This window comes from Leptidea sinapis, chromosome 25, assembly GCF_905404315.1.
Source record: "Leptidea sinapis chromosome 25, ilLepSina1.1, whole genome shotgun sequence".
Taxonomy (NCBI): domain Eukaryota; kingdom Metazoa; phylum Arthropoda; class Insecta; order Lepidoptera; family Pieridae; genus Leptidea; species Leptidea sinapis.
The window spans coordinates 4,686,925-4,709,132 of NC_066289.1; the positions used below are offsets into that span (position 1 = coordinate 4,686,925).

The window sequence follows — 22,208 nt, forward strand, 5'->3', positions numbered from 1 at the left end:
GTTGCTGGAGCACATGAATCAAGCAAGCCTACTTGTTTTGTAAAATAAAGGTAGTTATAATTCTAAATATATTTGATGATGACTGACAATGTTTTTTCATATCATAAGTTATACCTTATAATAAGATATTATTCGACTCTGTTATGAAGGGCTTACGAATGGCAATTAACAAGTCATGGAATACGAGACAATTGAACTTGCGAGTTAATTGATCTCTCTCAAGAACGTATCCCAAGAAATTGCAATGTTTTCTTTATTATCATCATGTGGTGTACTGACAGATGGGTTTTTCGACATCAAATTTTTGACTATTATTAATAAAAATATTCATAACATCATATTCTCCCAATCCGGCTAGTCACCGCAGGAGAATTCAACGATAGCTCTCTAAAGCTTTACACAACAAAAGAGAGTAACAACATAGAATGATGAATCATAATACTACCCATATATCCCAGTGTTAGTAACCCTAAATACCTAGCTAGGGGGTGATGGGTAAGCTCCGCCGTTGCCGGTCCCAAGCCCGGAAGAGAAAGGAGGAGGGTAGGTGTGGAGGAGAACAACCCAACCATAAGAGAAAACAACGCCGAAAATCGGGTGGCGGTCAATAAACCCGACCCCTGCGACACCTGTTGGAGAGTGGCTCACAGAAACCATGAGGAATTAAATAACCTGTAAAATTCTGCAGTGGAAGGATCTGGGTGCCCACCACTACATATTTACCCAAGAAAACTCTCTCAACGCACAGTACCATTGACAGAGCTAGTTAGTTGAGCGATCCGGCTAAGCCCCGGCGCCGCTCGGTAACCGGGCCGGGCGGTGTTAAATTTGCCTCATAATGCCCGATGCGAGGAGGAGGTGTGAAAAATCTATCGCCGAATGAATGTCTACGTTAAAAAAGGAGATTTACAGAAATGGAGTGCTTTTAATGATACCTACAGGCTATACATGTTTTTACAGGTATGTGATAATTGTAATAGAATATAAGGTATTTACAGTTGCGAAAATTTACTAACGCGAGTTTTTTACATTTAAATAAAACATCTTTTAAAGGAATGACACGCGTGTAACTATTTTTACATTTGATTTTGCGGGACAGTTAAATTTTTGTTATTATTTTAGTTAAAAGTTTAGTTCGCAGAGCACTTTGTCAGGTGGTGTGCGTTGGAAATAAGTCAAGGTAGTATTTTTTATAGTTGACATTAAATATGAAGTTTATTGGAATTTGTTACCTCGGAGATGGCAAACGGATGTTATTTGGCAAAATTTACTGACAGTGTCCTTTACTTTTTTGGTATGTGTAGTTTTGGGTTATAATTTAAAGATTAATGGATCCCAGATGTTAGATATTTTTTGCCCGCCTTATCTATTGAAATATGGATGTTTTTTATTTTCAATGGATTCACGTATCAGCCTTAAGAGAAATCTATTCTCTTTTGCCAACACTTTTGGTTGGTCGAAGCTGATGTAGTGGTTTGGACGGTCTGTTATGTGTTCACATACAGCTGGCTTAGAGTGACATCTGTGTTAACTATGCGCAATGTGTTCTTCGGCCGTTCCCAATATATACAGATAGAGATAAATTACTACCTTCTACTGTCAGTAATTAGCTGTCAATAATATGAAGGTGTCCCAATATACCCGATAAGTCATTCTTATTGCCTTATATTGGGACGCGTGAATTGCAATTTCCATACAAACTTCTGTCGCTGGTAAGCTAAACGTCCCATTGACAGACAATGTGTACGGTTTAGGTGAGTTACCGTCGATATGTTTATTGGGACACAAAAGTCAACGATGGTTACAATTTTTATCTCAAGCAAGAGATAGTTTGAATACTGGGAACGGCAAAAGTAAAGTAAGATTGACCCTAACTTAGTTAAACCTAACGTCACGAAATAAAGCCAATATTGGAGAAAAGATAATTGAATCTATTTCCCTCTTCCAGGTCGTCTTTTTCAGCTATTTTGGTTAGCATACGGGATTAGCCCGGTTTTCTTACTTTATTGGTGCTCTGTCTCCAACAGCTGCAGGATAATGTCGTATGACTTTTTATAAAAAAAAGGGACGAGACGAGCAGGACGTTGACCTGATGGTTAATTCTGAGCGGCACTACAGTTGCGCTCGTCATCTTGAGACATAAGATGTTAAGTCTCAGTTGCCCAGTAATTTCACTAGCTACGGAGCCCTTCAGACCGAAACACAGTAATGTTTACACATTACTACTTCACGGCAGAAATCACCAGACACAACGGCAGACCACTTCCGTTGTGGTGTCATACAATCTAGCCTGCATCCATTAATGAATTAATATATTTTTCCCAGCAATGAGGAAAATAACAAAAAATAAGAAATTGTTTAGTAGTTTAATAATAGATAACTGAAGTGGCCCTCGTATTTTTTACGCTCAAACTTGCTGGCTTCAGAAGTTTCTTACAGGTTTCATCCAAACAAGTCATCTCGTTTTATTTGCTTCCAGCACTCCTCTTCCATGATAAAGAAAACATAATTGTTATTAATATATGCAAAAGGAATTATGTATAAGATAGGATACAGCCTTGGGAAACTACAACGTTCACTTGCGTCAGATTCGAGCAATATTCATCAACAATGACCTATATCGCTGCACGCAGTGAGGATGTAGATGATCCCCTTTCAAGAAGTTATAAGTAACCCCATAGGTGGCGTGGTGGTTTCGTTGCTGCCGTAGATATTCCTGTAACTTTTCAGGGTCATTCTCAGCTCCAGTAGAATTACATAAGTAGAGTTTTTGTGGCGTGTTCTGCAGCTCTTGAAAGTTGATGACATCGAACAGCTGCAATCTCAATGCAGATTTTAGAGTTCCATTTATTTATTTACTTACCAAATTAAGAATCAGATAATAATGATTTTAAATCTACTCCTTTTTTGTGTCTTGCTTTGATAAAAGTTTTTGGTGTGTCAAAGTCCTTACAACATTGGTAAATGGTGCCTCAAGGAGTAGATATAATGGCAGAGCCAACAGGAATGATATACACGTCACCCCCAAAAAATTCATTACCTGAAACAAATTATTGTTACTGTTTTTGATAACTATAGAAGAGAGAAGGAAGGTTTTGTACACTTTGTACTATGATTTGAAAAACATCTAAGATTGATTTAAAATAACATAAATGATATTGCATAGTTATAATCGAGGTATCTATTTTGTATTATGGTACGGGGCTATAGTAATATAAAACATATAACAAAGCCATGACACTTTTTCTAAAATATACACACGAGGCAGTTTCATACACAACTTAGGGCACATTCGTACATAGTCATATTATGTACATAGGGGAGTCTTAATATACGGTGAAATTTGGGTAAAATAATTAAGTCTCGTGTATAAACAAAATAGAAATGTTTATTGAGATTAAAATATAACAATTCAAGGAATTGTGAGTTCATCACAAGAAATCAGTTTGTCAGAAATACTTATTGGAAAAAATTTTTCCTTAAGGCGCGGACTGACTAGGATTGTAAACGCTACAACCAACCCTACATTATTTGTGTTGATCATGTGGCTAAGCTGCAAATGGGCATTTATTTTACTGGTTTTCTTTTGTTTATTCAAAATTTACATAATAAATAGAAACATTGTTCGTTTTAAGTTTAAGAAAAGAACTAATTCTATTCAATTCTTTAAAAAAAGAATATTGTTATCGCTTAAAATTCGGAGATTTTTGACTCCAAAGTTTATTTTTTAGGAAGCAACTTCCAAATTTTTTATTGGATATTTCAAATTATATATATATATATATTCTATTCGGTCAAAAATTATCATTAAATCCTTCTTAGTGCACTGTATTTTTTGCGTCGGAATATTTTCATTGCGTTATGTTGTAATCGACTCCCTAAAAAACCAATTTTCATTGATATTAAGGTATGACCGCTCCTTAAATGAATCCAAAAATTGTTTCCATAGAACATAGACACATTTCGACTCATTGCAGAGAAGATGGTGGCCGCACTGCGTGCTAATATAACTAGTAGGCACTTCGATGGTGATTTAACTTGAAACAAATTACCTTGTTGCTTACTACCACACCAAATGAGATGCTATTACGGAAGTATACGAGTAAAGATAGATATTAAATTACCTTTGAAATTGGCACAATGTGGAACCGGCCCCTTTGTTTTCAAATAACTAGCTAGGATGGTGTTGAAAAAAGCCAACTACCATTAATAATAAATATCTATTTGACAAGAAACAGCCATCGTAGATTGGCTGCTTTTTACGTTACTTGAAAACTGCATACTCTAACATTTTGAAATTTGTAAAAAACAGCCATACAGGTAGGCTGACTTCTGCAATATAATTATTTTAGTTAATGTCAGAATTGGCTGTATTTTACACCAAGTTTACAAAATTAATTGGTTGAAGTGACTGGATTTGACAGCTTATTATCTGCGAGATTAATAAAGATAGATGTCTAAATAAGCATGGCTGCTTTTATAACAAATTTTTTGTAAAATTGTGATATGGCTGTTTTCTGCATAACTAGGTCCAATTTTGAATCATTTCGTTTTATCCATATCAAATGAAAATTTCATATGTTAGGATAAATATAACTGATACCTTGACTAGAGTTGGAATATAATTTATAATAAGGTAACACTTTATTAACTCACAAAGTTAATGAAAGATATGTTGGCCAGTTGAGTCCTAGTACCGAGCAAATATTGAATAATGTTGACATGGGTGATATACACCATGTAGCTAAGTCTGCTTGGAATCCGCCAAACACTCCAGTCTGCTAAAATGCTTCCAAACTCTGCAATTATAATATAAGGGAGTCATACATGTGTACAGTCGTACGCAAAAAACACATTTAAAACCTAAACATTATACAATATACTTACTGTTAAATTTGAATACAAAACTGAGTACAAGGAACGCGTACAAACTGGCAACTATGGGTCTATGCATTGCAGCAAATATCATTCTGAACAGTAAAGGTGCTCGCTCATGGCTTCCGAAAAAATACTTTCCAGAAATACTGAACAATAGAACTGTAGCTGGTACCACCATCCACGTTAATAAAGATAAAACCTGGAGATAAAAAGTTTAATCATGACTTTCAAAGATATTTCTTCCTCTTTATAAGGTAAATAAAATAAAATGGCGTAGCCTTACTAGCTATTCTATCTCTAATTCTCAATGTGTTGTATTTAGTTACTATTTAGAACTGTAATTCGTATAAAGCCAGGTAAAAATATAGCTTATTTGAACGTGAATAAAATACTTTTCAAGATGTTGTTGAACTTAAGTTTTAGAAGATCTCATAATGTCAAATATTGTCGTGGTGGAGCTTCCAGGTCAATAAGTCGTGACCGACCACGAGCTAGCGGCTATGGTACTTCCTGCATCAATCTGATATTGTCAAATTGCGTATCATTTAGATTAGGAGTAAAATCAAATAAACTACGTCTATTATCATGAGTGCTGGACTATAGCTAGTTCTGCGTTCGTTTTACATCGAAAGCGACTTGCATCGACACACTAGCTCTTTTCCATGTTCCAGCACCTTCAGTTGCTCCTGGCGTTGTGGAATCTGCTGTTGAATACGGCAATAGCGGTTCAATTATTAAGGTCTCGGTGATTTTTACATATGAGGCCATGTGGTGTCGTGTCACGTATCGTGAGATTGTACAGAATGCTATATACCATCAATAAAGATTCTTATCAGCCTGTCTGAAATTACAGTTAGTACAGTTAGTTTATTAGTGTACTAGAATTACAGTTAGTTTATTAGTGTACCGAGCGGGCCGGATTGCATTTCTCCAGTAGTGCTTAAAACGTGTGCGCCTGAGTTGATGCCGGTGCTTACGCGTTTATTCTGGAACTCATATTCAGAACGCATAGTCCCTGACTCATGGAAGTCAGCCCTTGTCCTTCCAAAAAAGGAGACTGTTCCGACCCGGCAAACTACAGGCCTATAGCCATTACCTCCCTGCTCTCTAAAATCATGGAGAGCATAATAAACCGCCAGCTCTAGGTCACCAATTGATCAAAGACCGACAGAACGGGTTTCGCCATGGTCGGTCGGCAGGCGGTTTTCTGATACACCTAACACATTGGTGGGTGGCGGCGATCGAATGCAAGAGAGATAGGCAGTTAGCCTGGGTATAGCGAAAGCCTTTGGTCGTGTATGGCATAAAGCGCTTATCTCAAATCTTCCATCATTTGGGCTTAAGGCATACATGTAATAATAATCTTTATTAAAATAAGAAAACCACCATTATACAGCTTCTTAATCTATACAGTTAACTAAACATAATATAACTTATTATTATTCAAAGTTAACTTTCATTATTATAGGTAACTTTGTGGCTGTCATTAAACTGATTAACCCTTTCGTTTTGTACTAGTAAATACTGTGTCACGATAGGATAGTATTCATCGTCCTTAGATCAGCGATAGCTTAGATCATTGTTATCCAAGATTTCGACAACATACGAAGTCAATTTATCTAGTGCGTCACTGGTAAGAAGTAATTTGTCGAAACCCATATTTTTTGCCTGAGAGAAATTCCAGTGTTGTAAGCGTGTGTTTATTTACTTTTCCAGTAATTTTGAGAAAGTTGGCAAAAGAGATATAGGTCTATAATTTGATACATCATTTCTCTCTCCTGATTTGTAAGTAGGGACAGTAATTGCCCTCTTAAATGCATCTGGAAATATGCCTTTCGAAAAACAAGCATTAAATAAACGTGTCAAGGGCTTTTTTGATAAAAAAAAAAAGTGGAAATCCGATCTCGAGGACTTCTTTGATTTTTATGCACCAATACTTTTTTTACTTCTATCTTGGGAGTTTGAATTAGAGCATAATAACTCTGATGGTACTTTAGTATGGGTATTTAAATTACACATTTGCTTAACTAATCCCCACTGATTTTTGACATTGTATTTAGCTTTTGCTAATTCTGATTGTAAATAATACTTTCTAATATTTTTAATAAATTATTACTTACACGTATTACAATAACGTTTATATGTAATATTTAGAGTTAAATTTTCCGGATTCTTTCGGAGTTTTTTGTGTAATTCATCTCGATTCTCATACATCTATCGCCCACCCAAAATCGGTTCACCCAGTCGAAATTTTTGAGGTAACAAACATAAAAAAAAATACCGACGAATTGAGAACCTCTTGAAGTTGTTTAAAAACAGTGATCAAGGCAATTTGATTCTCTCGTTCCAAAGGTGTGTATGTATGTGTATTAAGAGTTTATTGGCATCTTATGCCCATAAGATTCCAATAGATTTTCAAGAGATTGTAAAAAGGGATCTAGATTTCCAAACGATGGTGGCCTGTAAATCGATGTAACTGCTAAATCATTACTTATTGTCGTAATTAGGAAGTTGTCTTCTCTACAATAACTTGGTTCATAGACATTTGCATGTATACCATGTTTTAAATACAAGACGATGCCATCTTTTTGATTTAATTGGGTTTTTGTATGATAAGATGTGTAATCTTTCATTTCTGGGATGATTGAGTTTTCGGATAGCCAGGCCTCAGTAAGAATAATGAGGTCAAAGTTATTATATCTCAAGAAGAACAGAAAACTCTTCATAATTATGATTTAAACTTCTAATATTTTGACTCAAAACTGAAAAACTTTTGGGCCAGGGTTGAGTGCAACTTTGCAGTCTTCAGCTTTGTCAATTACCATAGCATCGCCGACTTTGACATATTCGTCAATGTCTATTGAGAGGCCCTGTATCTGTACTGTATCTATACTAATATTATAAAGCTGCAGAGTTTGTTTGTTTGTTTGTTTGAACGCGCTAATCTCTGGTACTACTGGTCCGATTTGAATGATTCTTTCAGTGTTGGGTAGTCCATTTATCAAGGAAGGCTATAGGCTATGTTTTTTTTTCAAAATTAGGGATCCGTAATAAAATTGCTATTTTGTAACACAAGGTGTAAATTCGAAAACCTATTTTTGCGTGCGCTGCAAAAACTATTGACAATAGAACAAAATGATGTACAGGCTATAATATAGGCAATATTTTATTACTTATAAAACTATCGCGTGAATTATATGGCAAAACAACGTTTGCCGGGTCAGCTAGTCAACCATATTCTTTATAGGTTGACGGAGAAATGCATTTAGTGGCAATGCTAATGTTATTAACACGTGATTGAACACTCCTTCTAGTTTGTTCTGTATTCTGAAGATGGTTTATTGTTTTCATAATTTTAGCTCCACCAGACTCTAGTTTTAATTGAAGAGAATGTGAATGTGAGAATGAATTGAATTTTGATTTTACGTTAGAATTACCTTGCGATTAGGAAATTTTTTATCAATTCGTTGTGCGTCATATATGTACAGTCCCAAACAGATTCCGATAACGTAAGCTGCCAAGCTGTTGTGTGGTAAGGAATGTACATAACGGACATTATTGCCCCCCATTCCTCGAATAAATCTGAAATTTTATATTAATTAAAGTAAAACCAATGAATTCACGTAGATTAGATAGACTTAAAATAACACTTGTAAATGTAAAGTCATATATCAATTGTTTTACGATTTACCGTATTAGGATGCAGTCTTTCCACAATAATTATTATATAAATTCTTTTTCTTAACCCTGTAATCGCATCGTATCTGTTACAATTACTACTTTGCGCGCAATTGTATCATACTCCTATATGTAAATGATTATAATATTATGTGTGAACTCAATTATCCAAAATTATTACCGTATTAAGATACTTAAGTGTAATAGTTTATTTTTTGTGAATAACTTACTCTGGATTTACCAAAAGAGTAGCATCAGTATCTTTGAACCACACAGTTAGCGCTGGTCCGACTAAACCAAGGAGGATCATTATGGTAAATGCGAGATTCCTGAAACGACTCCTGGTGGCCAGATAGATGAATAAACCGATGGTATATAAGTGAATTTCCACAGAGACATGCCTGGAAATAAAAAAATCTGTTATTATACCATCTGATATATCAATTGTAACATAATCACATTTATATTCTGAGAAATTTAATTGATCTAAATATTGAACCTTAATATTTTATCTGTCTTTATTTCTTGGGTATCTAGGCTTAGGCGGTAAAATGTGACGTGAACAAATTTTCTAATTACCTTCTTATTTCATATGACCGCGAGAAGACGCGGTGTTGGAGGATTCGCATGGCGGCATATTAAGTACGCGATTGCATCTATGCGTCTGTTAGTCTCAACTCACGCGGATTAATTGAATAGGTAATTTGTCAAGTAGAACATTCATCAGTTAACTGTTAACTAATATCAAATATTCAACTTCCTTAACATCAACCAACAACCCAATTTTGTACTTGACAAATAATATTAACTAATATTTTCAACCAATAAAAATATCGATATTTTTAAGGCTAATTTTTTTTTTTTATCGAAAAGGGGGACTAACGAGCGTAGGGACCACCTGGTGTTAAGTGATCACCTCCGCCCACAATCTCTTGCAACACCGGAGGAATCAGAAGCCGGCCTTTATCTCTGAATCTAATGAACCGATTTTGAATATTCTGTTACTAATAGAAAGCCAAAAATTTTGTAAGTTATATATATATTAATTATCATAATCTCAAATTATAAGAATCTATAATTATCTCTGGAACCATTACAGCTAAAGACTTGAAATTTGGTAGGAATATTCTTTTCACCGAGTAGAAGTTAGCTAAGAACGGATTTTCCAAAATTCCATCCACAAGAGCTTTTTTTTATTATAAACAGAACAACGTCTGTCGAGTCAGCTAGTAATTTATATGGCAAAATAACATCTGTCGGGTCAGCTAGTAATTTATATGGCAAAACAACGTTTGCCGGGTCAGCTTCTCGTATATGGGATTACAAAGTTATTCTAATTTAGAACTGGACCAAAATCGTTAAATATTTTGGATTTCCCTTGATTTATACAATGAATACTAAATGTATTCTAAATTTGAAGCTACTCTGTCTTCTAGATGCATCTTAAACTTTTAATGGCCGGTCAGTCAGTCAGCCTGTGAGTGACAAAATGAAGAAATTTTGACTGGTTATAATTTTTAAGCTACTGGTTCAAATTCATGAAATTGTAAATATACCGTGTTTATACAATGCCTTCTTGGTGTCTTTCTGAAAACTAGTAGTAACTAGAGGCTTCTAGTTATATCCACAACGAAGGTATATGGGTCGAAATTGGCCTGAACTGCTTCGAGAAAAGAATGTTACGGCCGTGTCGCTTGCTTTTGCTCGACTTGGCGGGGGCACTACCGTGACCCCAGACAACATAATGTTAATCTTTTTTTGAATATAATAATTGATTGAATATAATGGTTGATTTTAAATATTAGTTAAGTTTATTGGTTGATTCGTCATCTCAAAACAGATCGTTACAGGTGTGTGACGAATGACCAATGACGCTTTGCAGTTCAAGATCTGAGCGGGGTGGTATAGACGATAATCACCGGTTGATCTTGTACCGCGTGGTCATATGAAGTTAGCCTAGATCAGTGCCCTCGCCTGTTATACATCAGGTAAGCGATTTGCCAATTTGCCTCGTAAAAATAAATAAAAATCCAGGATGCCTCGTCATGCATTAGTTAAATTCAGCTTTTTCACGTCTTAAGTACCCAGAGGGAAACTTATATCATATTTATGGTAGTAGGTGATGGAATACAGATTAATAACTAGTAGTTCCACTAATTTTAAACGAAATCATCACCTCCAATCCTCCAAATCAACTAAGCAGTGAAATAATTAATTTGGATATTTTTAATACACAACGCACAGAAACAATGCATCGTGAATATTAGGTGTGCTTATTAATAGATTATATTACATATTATTATTTACTCTTTATAAGTTTCCTTCTTACTACTTCTATTGTCTATTAGTGAATATCTGTCATTAGCTCTAACTTTTTATTGTATTTTTATCTTGTGTGTATTTCAAGGAATATATTAATAAATACTGACAAATAATATGATCTGAGACGATTGTTGACCCTTTAAGCCCTTATTTAGACAAGAAAAGACACTGTGTTTACTGAACCTAGAATACTTACATTGGAATAATAATATTGACACACTCTTACACAAATTATCTTGCCGAAAACTAGGCATAGCCTATGGGTGCAAGACAACGATATATTTAATAAAATATACTTACTTAAACATACATAAATACAAATAAACATCCATGACTCGGAAACAAACATTCATATTCATCATATAAATGATTGCACCTACCGAGATTCGAACCAAACTCTTGGCACCAGACTTACCAGGTTTGATATAAGCAGGTTCTATTTTCCGTATCTGGCAGAAAGACGTTCACGAACAGCAGATGTGACCACCAGTATTGCTGACAGTCGCTGATCGGTGTGCCCACGTAGTAGTTCCACAACGGACCATTGCCGAGGTGGCGGAACCACGTGGTGGTGAAACCGAGGATCATCATTATTGCGGGCAGAACCCTGAAACGTAGAAACAATCGATAAACGCAAAGCAAAAAGAGAATTAAAGCAAAGAGTTTATTCTCTACGTGAAAGTTCTCTATGGGACGTTATTAAATGTAATTCAGTATCATGTTGTTTACTTTAATATTGTAATTGGCTTACGACGTTTTATTAAAGTATAAATAAATAATATAAAATAAATAAAAATAAAATAGCGGCGCCTATCTGATTTTAGAGTTAAATTAACTGTATAAAAATTAAACAATAGGTGGGCAACAATTGGACAAACGCGCATTTATTATTTCAGCAAGCTTTGTCTGTCTGTTCGAGAGCTCATTTTTTCTATTAGTCTGCGACAATGCTGCGAGTTGCACGATGTGTGTGTTTATCTGGTGGTCATTCGTAGTTACTGTGGGTTAAGTTGAATAAAGTACATTGTACCCACATAAAAATGCATGTTGGAGGCATCCAACATATCATTGAGTATGAGCACCACTCGTCAACTCAGGGGCTCTCGTGCCCAACATGATGGGAGACATTCCTTCCAGCCCGCTCGACTTCTTAACGTCCTAGGAAAACAGAACTGCCTTACAGCTTTCTGTCTTATATGTACTTCAGGCATGGAGCTGTGGCGTCGCAGGAAGGCTAATCTTTTTAGAAAAGATATAATTGATAGAGATATAGATTGAAATTTACTTTACAAGTACTAGTTACCTTCCTAATCTACAGATTAATGACGATGGAAATATCATCCAGGATTCTGAGCGTTGCTCCGCCTTGATTTGACGCGCATGCGCGAGGAGACATCCTGACATCACGAAGTAGATTTGCGTCAGAGCTGTTGCACTGAACAAAGCTTGGTAAGACAGCTTCTCAAAATTCTAAAACATTGTTAATACTTTATTGTTAACATTTAAGATAAAATATTCATATTGTGTGATAGGGATAACCCTCACTTTTAGGATAATAAACAAAATAAAATTTGAAAAACAAAATTTTATGAACGATGCGAGACTCACCAACCCCACTCACTTAACCCAATACCTCTGGCGTGCCCTGCCAGTGCTCTAACCAACTGAGCTAACCGTTCGAGTGACGTATCGTCATAAAATCTTGTATGCTTTGTTCAACTCTCAGGTTGTGGCTTCATCTACATTCTACAGGATCTACTTTACAATTGATAACCTGCTCAACTCCAATATTTGCATATTAGCAAATTGACTTGGGATGTCGCTCTTGTAAATCTAAACAATTTGTTATGTTTTAAAGTGATAACCCTCTCTTCTACGATTAATAAACAACATAAATCATGATTTTAGCCCGTTCAGATAGAATCATGAAGCGAAGACGTGAACTAGAAACGAGCATTGGAGAAGATTTATGGGTTTCATGTAACATGGTCACGGACCAGGGTCGTACTATGCTTATATGTGTCGTTTATATAAAACCCAGTGCCTGCGATGAAGACTACATGAATTTATTCTGTAAAATAGAAAGTTTTATTCTTGAGATAAAGGGACTAGTGGTAGTTTACGAGATTTGAACTTAAACAGTGCGTCCTCTAACATTCTTCGTTATTACTCATATTTTATATCACTCTGCGGCCTCTCCGAAAGAAATAATATTGTAAACTCTCACAGGAGTATTCTAGACGTAGTACTTGTCCAAGAGCGTGTAGAAGCGATAGTATCTGACACGGAGGGCATGGTTCCACCTGATCTGTATCATCCTCCTCTTAACGTCAGAATACATATTCGAACAGCCAAACACTTTGAGGTCTCATTTAAAGGCTCGCATCCCAAAGGCATATGATGATTATATTATGCTTGCTGAAAGCAACATTAAAGCCAATCCTTTATGTTTATGGAACTACATCAGTAGCCTGAGATCTATAGGGGGATTTGAGCCTAACGTTACATTTAATGGTTGTACGCACACGGGAGCAGATGCGGCTGAAGCTTTTGCAAATTTCTTTGCAAACATGTTCTTGTCTGAGGTGCCAAATTTAAGCGTAGATGAGGCATGTCTGAATGACGGTAAGCTATTTAGTACTTTCAGCCACACCTCCAATTTTACAGTAGCTGACATAAAAGATGGCATTAATAAGCTTAAGTTAAATTGCTGTTGTTTCAAAAATGTGTACAAAATATCTCAGTCACCCTCTTTGTCATATTCTTAATTTGATCTTAAAAACAGGACAGTACCCATCTCAATGGAAGCTGACCCGAGTTACGCCAATACCTAAAAAGAACGGTACGATGTCAGTTCAGGATTTTCGACCCATAGCTATTCTCTCAACACCGGCCAAGGTATTTGAAAAAAATTTGCATAGAGCAATAAGCCGACAAATCTGTAATTTATTACGTGATGAACAGCATGGTTTGAGGCCCAAAAAGTCTGTCAATACCAATTTTTTAATAGCTGCTGATTTCATATCGACGTGTCTAGATAGAGGCTATCAAGTAGACGTCCTTTATTTTGATTATCGCAAAGCTTTTGATAGGGTAAACAACGATATCCTTCTTAGTAAACTCAGTGCTATTGGTCTATCTCCTCAACTTCTTTACGTAATCGCTGACTATCTCCGTGACCGTCAGCAATTCGTTCGATATGGTATATACGAGTCTAAACCTTTTCATACGCGATCCGGTGTAAGTCAGGGCTCTAACTTAGGACCCCTGTTCTTCCTTATCATGGTAAACGATCTTCCAGAATGTATTAAATATGCAAAATGTCTATTATATGCCGACGACCTAAAGCTTGTCTTCATAATTACCTCTGTCGAGGATTGCCTCAAGTTGCAATGCGATCCAACAGCTGAATGTAACTGGAGTGAAATGAACAAAATGGAATTCAATCGTGATAAATGTTCAGTCATGACCTTTGGTAGAGTTCGGCGTCCATTGATATTTGAATACAAAATAGATGGAATTCCTATCCCCAGAGTAGATAAACACAGTTAGAGATCTGGGCGTAATTTTTGACACCAAATTAACCTTCAGAGGTCATTACAACACAGTAGCAGCTGACACATTTCGAAGATTAGGATTCGTACTGCGAAATTCTCGAGACTTCCATAATCCATTCGTAATACGATTACTATGTTATGCCCTAGTCCGAAGCACACTGGAAACAAGCACCTGTGTCTGGAATCCTTACGAAAAAAAGTGCGAACTATTATTAGAAAAAGTGCAGAAGGCCTTCCTAAGATACCTGTACAAACATTGCTATGGATATTATCCTTTCATGTATCCAACCAAATTTCTCCTAGGTTGCTTAGGTTTGAATTCCCTGGAGGTCAAGCAGACTTGCGACCAGCTTAAAATTATGTGTCGAATTTTACGAGGAGAGCAATAGTAACATATACGTGTCCCGAAATTTAATAATCTTCGCCCACGAAAAAATAATCTTTTCGTGGCCCCGCCTCATCGCACCGTTGCCTGAGCCATGGCACCTATACCGCGTTCATTGGCATCTTTCAACGCTCTCTTGGACAAGAACGCTCAATGGGATCCATTCAATGATGAATGGACTTCCCTAGCTTCTGATATACTAAGGTACGCGGAGAGCATTGATGTTGTATAATTAATTCAATTATACTTTAATATTCGTTGTTTGTTTGTAATTTTTCCTTTCAGTATTTCGTCCAATTAGTGTAAGTGGCACTGCCGTGCTAATTAGACAATAAATAAATAAATAAAATTTGCAAAAAAATTTATGAACAATGCGAGACACGAACCCACGACCTCTGGCGTTCCGTGCCAGTGCCCTAACCAACTGAGCTAACCGTTCGAGTGACGTATCGTCATAAAATCTTGTATACTTTGTTCAACTCTCAGGTTGTGGCTTCATCTACAGGATCTACTTTACAGTTGATAACCTGCTCAACCCCAATATTCGCATATTAGCAAATTGACTTGGGATGTCGCTCTTGTAAATCTAAACAATTTGTTATGTTTTAAAGTGATAACCCTCACTTCTAGAAATAATACACAACATAAAATTTGTATAACAAAATTTTATGAACGATGCGAGACCCGAACCCACGACCTCTGGCGTTCCGTGCCAGTGCTCTAACCAACTGAGCTAACCGTTTGAGTGACGTATCGTCATAAAATCTTGTATGCTTTGTTCAACTCGCAGGCTGTGGCCTCATCTACAGGAAGTTAGAGATAGTTTTGTGTTAGAGAAAACTAATGAGAGGCTTCTTTGCACAGGATGCCGGCTAGATCGGCAACACAGCGAGGTACTCAGTGCAAGCATTATTGTGTTTCAGTTTACAGCCGTACATAGTTGAAGGGCGCCGTAGATAGTGAAAATACTTGGGCTAATGAGACCTAATATCTTATATCTCAAAGAGACGAGGTTAATCAAAAATGCTGAGCGACAATTCTACGTAATGGGCGGGGCGTATCTATTCAAAATAACACATGTGTGCGTGTGTGTAAGGGTGTGTGTGTGTGTATAAATAATCATTGTAATAGATATATATTTCTTGTTTCTTGTCTTTTATTATCAGTACTTTGGACAAGTAAAACATATCTTAATTATACGTGGGTGACACTGAAAATGTTTAGAACTGGCCAGTTAGAAATTTTGCTAATAATATTTTTTTTAAATTTAAATTTTAGAACAAAGAGTTCTAAAATTTAAATTTAAAAAACTTATTGCATTCATTTGTCATTTGTTTTTGTGAATTGGCGGCAAATCTAAAACACTTGTTACACGTGAAAATGAACCTAACGCGAGAAAATTTTCGGTCAATGATTTATTATGACTTTCGTTGTAGGCTTACTCAACAACAAAGCTAGGCTGCGATTAGCATTTCTTAATGAAGCCCCATCTCGTGCCACTATTTACAATTGGTTTAACGAGTTTAAGCGTGGACGTAGAAATCTCAATGATGATCCATGTGAGGGACGTCCTTTAACAGCGACGACTGAAGATAGATCACACCTTCACCAAGTAAATGTACAACAAATCCACTGGCGATATAATATACTTATTCATTACGATTCTCAATGAAAACGGCATAGTCACCGAAACATTGTTTCTATAATTAATATTGACGTTATGTTCCAGAAACTTTGTTTAGGAAACATTGTATATGAATCGCTTTTAGTACACGAAGTTTAAACTTTTATAGACAAGAATGGTAGAATTTAAAAAAAAAGTCTTTTTAAGAAATAATGATCTGATTACCAAAATACTATTGAAAACAGTGGTTTTGCTACACATACATAACTTGGATCGGGGAAAAACTCGACAACATTGGAACACACAAACGATATTCACATAAAGTTATGAAAATATATAAAGAAATACTCGAACACAAAAAATTATAACTAAAAGAAATGATTCAGAATTTTGTTCGAATTTATTTCTTAGGACTGCGATAAGTACCGGGCACAGCTAACTTTATTGTTTTTGAGCGTAGGCTGATTGTTATAATACGCGTACCAACGACAACTCTGTAAAACAGACCTCAAAATATTTGATATAACAAGAGTTTATTTCTTTATACTTACATGCCTTACCATGAAAGCGATTCATGAAATGTTACACACACTTTGGGTAGGAACGAACATTTTAACCGGTTTTTTTTTTTTATTTTCGGGAAGATGCGCAAATTTCGAAAGTTTATAGTTAACTAAGTCGCGGGCATAATATAGTGATCATATATTTACTTATTTTAGAAGGGTAAACAGACAGACACACAGACAAAAGCTTCAAAATCGTAGAATTGGTGTCAGCGGACAATTACAGATGTGTAGCCTCTAGCAGACTTATAAATAGATTGCTAGAGGCTACACTTGACTTATAAATAGATATGATTCAATTTAGTAAAATAATATTTGTGAAAGCAACAAAGGCTATTGTAATTTTATTTATATTTATTTATTTTATGTAGATAAGTAAGATTGAAGACTTTAATTATTTACAGTAAGAAATAAAATAAAACTCTTACCAATTCAAGCTCTCGAGGATTGTCAACAAAACTAAAGGACATGAACCATATTATGTGCGCCATGACTACTAATAATATTAAAACAGTTCTGTGAAAAAAAAATATTACATAAGTTATTATAATAATTACAAAAATGTGCAAGATAAAAGTTATCGATACAATTAAGGCACTCATACGGCTCGGTTTCACATTGCGCTATAAAGGCATTTATTTCCTCGAAATTGTTTTGGAATTATTTTTGGTTTCAAATAAAACACTACAAGCAAATGGCGCTCTGGGAAAGAGTAAAGAACCTCTTACCAAATAAACCTGGTGGTCCTAACGTCGTCAGATATTATTACCAGAGGAATTTGAATCCTCTAACTACCAAACGTTCAATGTCTTGTCATCTTGTACCAGCTCGCTGCGGGATATATGTACGTAGGTAACACTAAAAGTGTTGCGTAACTTAAAAAATAACATATTATGTTTATTGCTTTTCATAATACCCTCCTTTACATTTTAAACATTTTTTCATGCGATCGAACCATTTTTTTAAATAGGAGGACCACAGATCTGAAGGCGTGTTTTCTACGTGCTGATTGAACGCTATCACTGCCTCTTCGGAATAAGTAAAAGTGAAACCTCTAATCAAATCTTTGATTTTGTAGTAAATACAGAAATTACAGGGTGCTAGGTCGGGGCTACGCGCAGGATGGGTGACTTGTTGTTTTTCGGAAGCTAAAAATGACTTAGTTTTGTTGGCCGTGTATGAAGAAGCGTTGTCATGATGTAGGAGAACGCGGCTTTTTGGTTGTCTTTCGTGAACTTTCTTTAACACCCCGGGTAAACAAATGGTAGAATACCACTTGGCATTAATACTCTTTTGATCTTCAAATGCAGATGGGACCCGAAGGTGAGAAAAAAATGCGATCATTTTTTTCCAACGTTTCTCGCCTGCCTCACTTTTATTGGCCTGTTCTCGTTTTCAAATACCCAATATCCACAAGATTGCTGTTTTTTTTTCGGGTTGAAAACAATAAATTCACGTTTTGTCTCCTGTGACAATGTCATAAACAGTATTAGAATGTCCGTGGTCGTACTTCATTAGCATCTTTAAGCACCATTCCACGCGAGCCCGCTTCTGCTCCGCTGTCAGTTCATGAGGGATCCAACGACAACAAAGTTTCCGAACTTTAAATTCTTTGCGCAAATTTTCTGAATTTGGCTCATACCAATCCCCAATAGTCCTCGAATTGTCTCATAGGTAGTCCGCGGGATTTCTTAAATTAGCCGCTTAACAGTATTCACATTATTTTAGTTGACGGCAGTTGAAGGCCGCCCTTCACGAAATTCGTCATGTAAAAAAACCCGACCTCTCTCAAAATTCAGCAAACCATCACCTCATGGTGTTCAAGCAAGGTGCTTCTCTCCCAAAAGTATTTTGAAGACGAACGGCACAGTCTCGCGGAGACAGAACTTTTAAAATCATAAAGAATCATCGCTCTTACATCTTTTCGACTTAATTCCACTTTCGTTGCATACGTAGAACTTTGATGTGTGATACAAAACAATCGACAAATGATTTTCCGCCAATTGTTTTTTTTATTACAAAGAAGGTTGCAACGTTTCAAAAAATATAACATTCGAAATTCAAATAATTCCGATTAGGTGCAAAACTTTTAGTGTGCCCCATGTAGTACATGGTTACATTATATTTTGCACGTTACATGTTCCAAATTTGATAAAAAAATAGTTCAAAAAATTTGTTATGTTTTTAAAGTGATAACCCTTACTTCTGGGATTAATAATTACACAAATAAAATTTAAAACAAAATTTTATGAACTATGCGGGACACGACCCTGCGACCTCTCGCGTTCCAGGTTCATAAAGTTTTGTTTTCAGTTTTATTTGTATAATAATTTAGTTAATACTTCAAAGACCGTAAATGAAGGAAGTACATACCTGATTACGTCTAGGCCTTGAAAACTTCTTAATCTTGGATCCTTTTGCTCGTTTGAGATAAAGTTGTTCCAATTTTGAAACACGGAAAAACTTAGTAAATATTGGTTACCTAAAAATATAGTAATATTTTATTTTTCTATGAATTTGTTTCAAATAACGACAAACTTTATAAAATTTGAGTTTGTTTCTCACTCTGTCTCGCATTAGGCGAAATTCAGTACAACATTACAACCTCAGTATGAAACCTTTAATCATAATCAGATGATGGATTTTGGATCGCATTTTAATCAACATTGATCTCTGTAGGTGAATATCAATAAGTCATACTTGTATTTTCATTCTTTGTTCTATCCAGCTGCGCGTCATACAAAGTGCCAAAAATATTGAGCAGAACTATTATTAAAATAATAATAGTAAATATCCAATCTCCAATATCCACATCTACATCAACCTGTCGTTTAGAATTATTGCAATAATTTATTCTTGATACTTTTGTTTTTACTTTATATTCATCGTAGATAGTTTCATTAAGGCATTCCGAAAGGACTATCTTTAGGTCCTCCATGTTTAAATTCTTGATGTTTTGTCTTCTGCAACTTCTCGTGACACAGATCCCTCGGTCTAAGCTTGAGTGGTTAAATTGTTTAAGCTTATGTAGGGAATACTTCTGCAAATAAAATTATTTGTTACAGTACATAAGCGAATTACTTGACTTAATGTTCAAAAAGTGAAATACTGAATGTGTTTCGATTGAGCATGGAAAAAAATAAATATAAAAGAATGAAGAATTATTGATTTTTTGCAATGAGATGAAAGGAGAAAATACGGGTCTACAGTAGTGAAGTGATTACCGCCACCCCTGCTCTATTGCAAGTTGTATCAACAGAAGCCAACTTTTATTTGAAGGTCACATATCAAATCGATTTGATCCCACAGTTGATATACAGTGCGTGAAAGTTTATACGTAGTTTGATTATAGGGGATAGACATAGGAGACAGTTTATCAATAACTATCTTTAGATAACACCACAGGGCAGGGATGGATACTTACATATAAAATAATACGTAATGATGATAAAATTGGACACTTTATATTTTGGTTATTTTTGACGCAGCAAAAGTTATTCAAGGCGTGCCTTGACCCAAGAAGAGTCGCAAAAAACTCTGCTTTATATAAGCTGGATAAGATTTAAGACTGTTACAAACAACTCATAAACAAGTTCTCTACTTACTTTTATGATATCTGTTACGTCATTATCAGGCTCTTTTATGACATCCACAGCAACAACACAAAACACACCGTCTTCGCTGGCCATGCATTGTTCATAGTTATCTAGTTCAAACAGCGGTGGCATACGGAAGTACTCTGTAACTAATAACAACTATATTATTTATTGGTAGACCTTTTATATCTCTTGTTTTTTGTCGTCACTGCAAACTATTACATTTTGTTCTTTATATTAATTAAAATTATATACGTGCTATGGAAAGACTCAGGTGATGACGACACACGGTTACTTAAGCTTAAATATGATTTAATGTATTGCTTATGTACATCAGCTGAAAGAAATATGTACAAATTTTATTTATTAGAATTCACTTCATGTCGCGGGATACTAATTTATGTACGCTTTTACAACTATACTTCCTTTTTTACGGTGTTTAATTTATGTTTTAATTTTATTATTATAAGGTTGTTATTGTCACAATATTTTAAAATCATCTACACATCGTGTACTGTATTAGAAACATTTGATTCATATATTATAATAATTATTCACCACATGGAGGAACACGCACACTATCTACTGAAAAGAATTGTTAACGTATTATTATTAATTAAAAATATTTATGAAAATGATATACTTCTTAAAAATGAACTCAAATAACCTTACTATATTTGACCAAAACTGTGGAGGGCTTAAAACCAAACTTTCTGAATTAAGACTCAATATGCTATCTTGCGACTATGACATAATTATACTGGTAGAAACCTGGTTAACTGGCTCAATTCGAGATGAGGAAATTCATAATGATAATAATTGTGTACTATTTCGACGTGATAGAAATCTGGCACTGTCTGGTAAAAAAGGGGGAGGGGGCGTATTAGTAATGGTAAGGAAATATCTAAGGGCTATCCGAATACCTGATATTGAAGCTGAGAACTTAGAAGAGATATATATATTCTTTCCTTTACTCTCCGGACTGTTATTAAATGTGTTATATGTTCCATCAGGTTGAGATGATACAAAAGAAATTCTTGCGTATCCTAAACTTTCGCTTGGGTGGACGTCGAAACCACTACAAGAATCTCTTAAAACAATTTAATATTCTTTCATTAAGCCAGCGACGGAGTTTAATTGAATTAGTCACTCTGACAAAAATATGTACGAGTGAAATCATATCCTCAGAATTGCTTCAGTTAATCGATTTTCATATACCAGCCCGTGCTACACGCTCTAATAATTTATTTCATCTCTCAAAAACCAGGACAAATACTGGTATACGCGTACGTACATTCTGTGCAGTGGCGTAGCCACTAGCGTAGAATGTTTGCTCTCCATAACTCTAGATTTAATGATGGAGATATGTTTTCGTGTTCCTCTAAAACTTACAAACTCAGAATAAAACAAATCCTGGCACAAACAGAGTAAGTTAGAAATCACGTAATTTCATCTAAATTTTAACAATGTCTACCACTGCATTATGTAAGATTTATTTATTAACTGGTTGTCTGAAACTAAGTGTAATGTAAGTGTAAATTTAAATATTAAGTGTAATTAGTGAAACTGTTTAAGGAGACATCCTTGTGCCCATATTTCTATTTT

General features: G+C 35.4%; 1 protein-coding gene and 1 long non-coding RNA gene across 2 annotated transcripts in view; one reads left to right on the forward strand and one right to left on the reverse strand.

Moving 5' to 3' along the window:
* The window catches only part of LOC126972073 (O-acyltransferase like protein-like), a 283,177-nt gene that overhangs the window by 248,324 nt on the left and 12,645 nt on the right, over positions 1 to 22,208 (reverse strand). Inside the window, exons 2-10 of the mRNA XM_050818654.1 lie at positions 20,613 to 20,752; positions 19,708 to 20,047; positions 19,381 to 19,489; positions 17,436 to 17,523; positions 12,182 to 12,348; positions 11,294 to 11,485; positions 8,787 to 8,957; positions 8,316 to 8,460; positions 4,888 to 5,077 (exon numbers count right to left, since the gene is read on the reverse strand). Coding sequence (XP_050674611.1) covers positions 4,888 to 5,077; positions 8,316 to 8,460; positions 8,787 to 8,957; positions 11,294 to 11,485; positions 12,182 to 12,348; positions 17,436 to 17,523; positions 19,381 to 19,489; positions 19,708 to 20,047; positions 20,613 to 20,752 — 1,542 coding nt within the window. The remainder of the gene's footprint in view (positions 1 to 4,887; positions 5,078 to 8,315; positions 8,461 to 8,786; positions 8,958 to 11,293; positions 11,486 to 12,181; positions 12,349 to 17,435; positions 17,524 to 19,380; positions 19,490 to 19,707; positions 20,048 to 20,612; positions 20,753 to 22,208) is intronic.
* LOC126972140 (uncharacterized) lies at positions 466 to 11,461 on the forward strand. Its single transcript, XR_007731059.1, has 3 exons — positions 466 to 960; positions 10,407 to 10,544; positions 11,335 to 11,461. It is a non-coding gene; the product is annotated as an uncharacterized LOC126972140 (long non-coding RNA).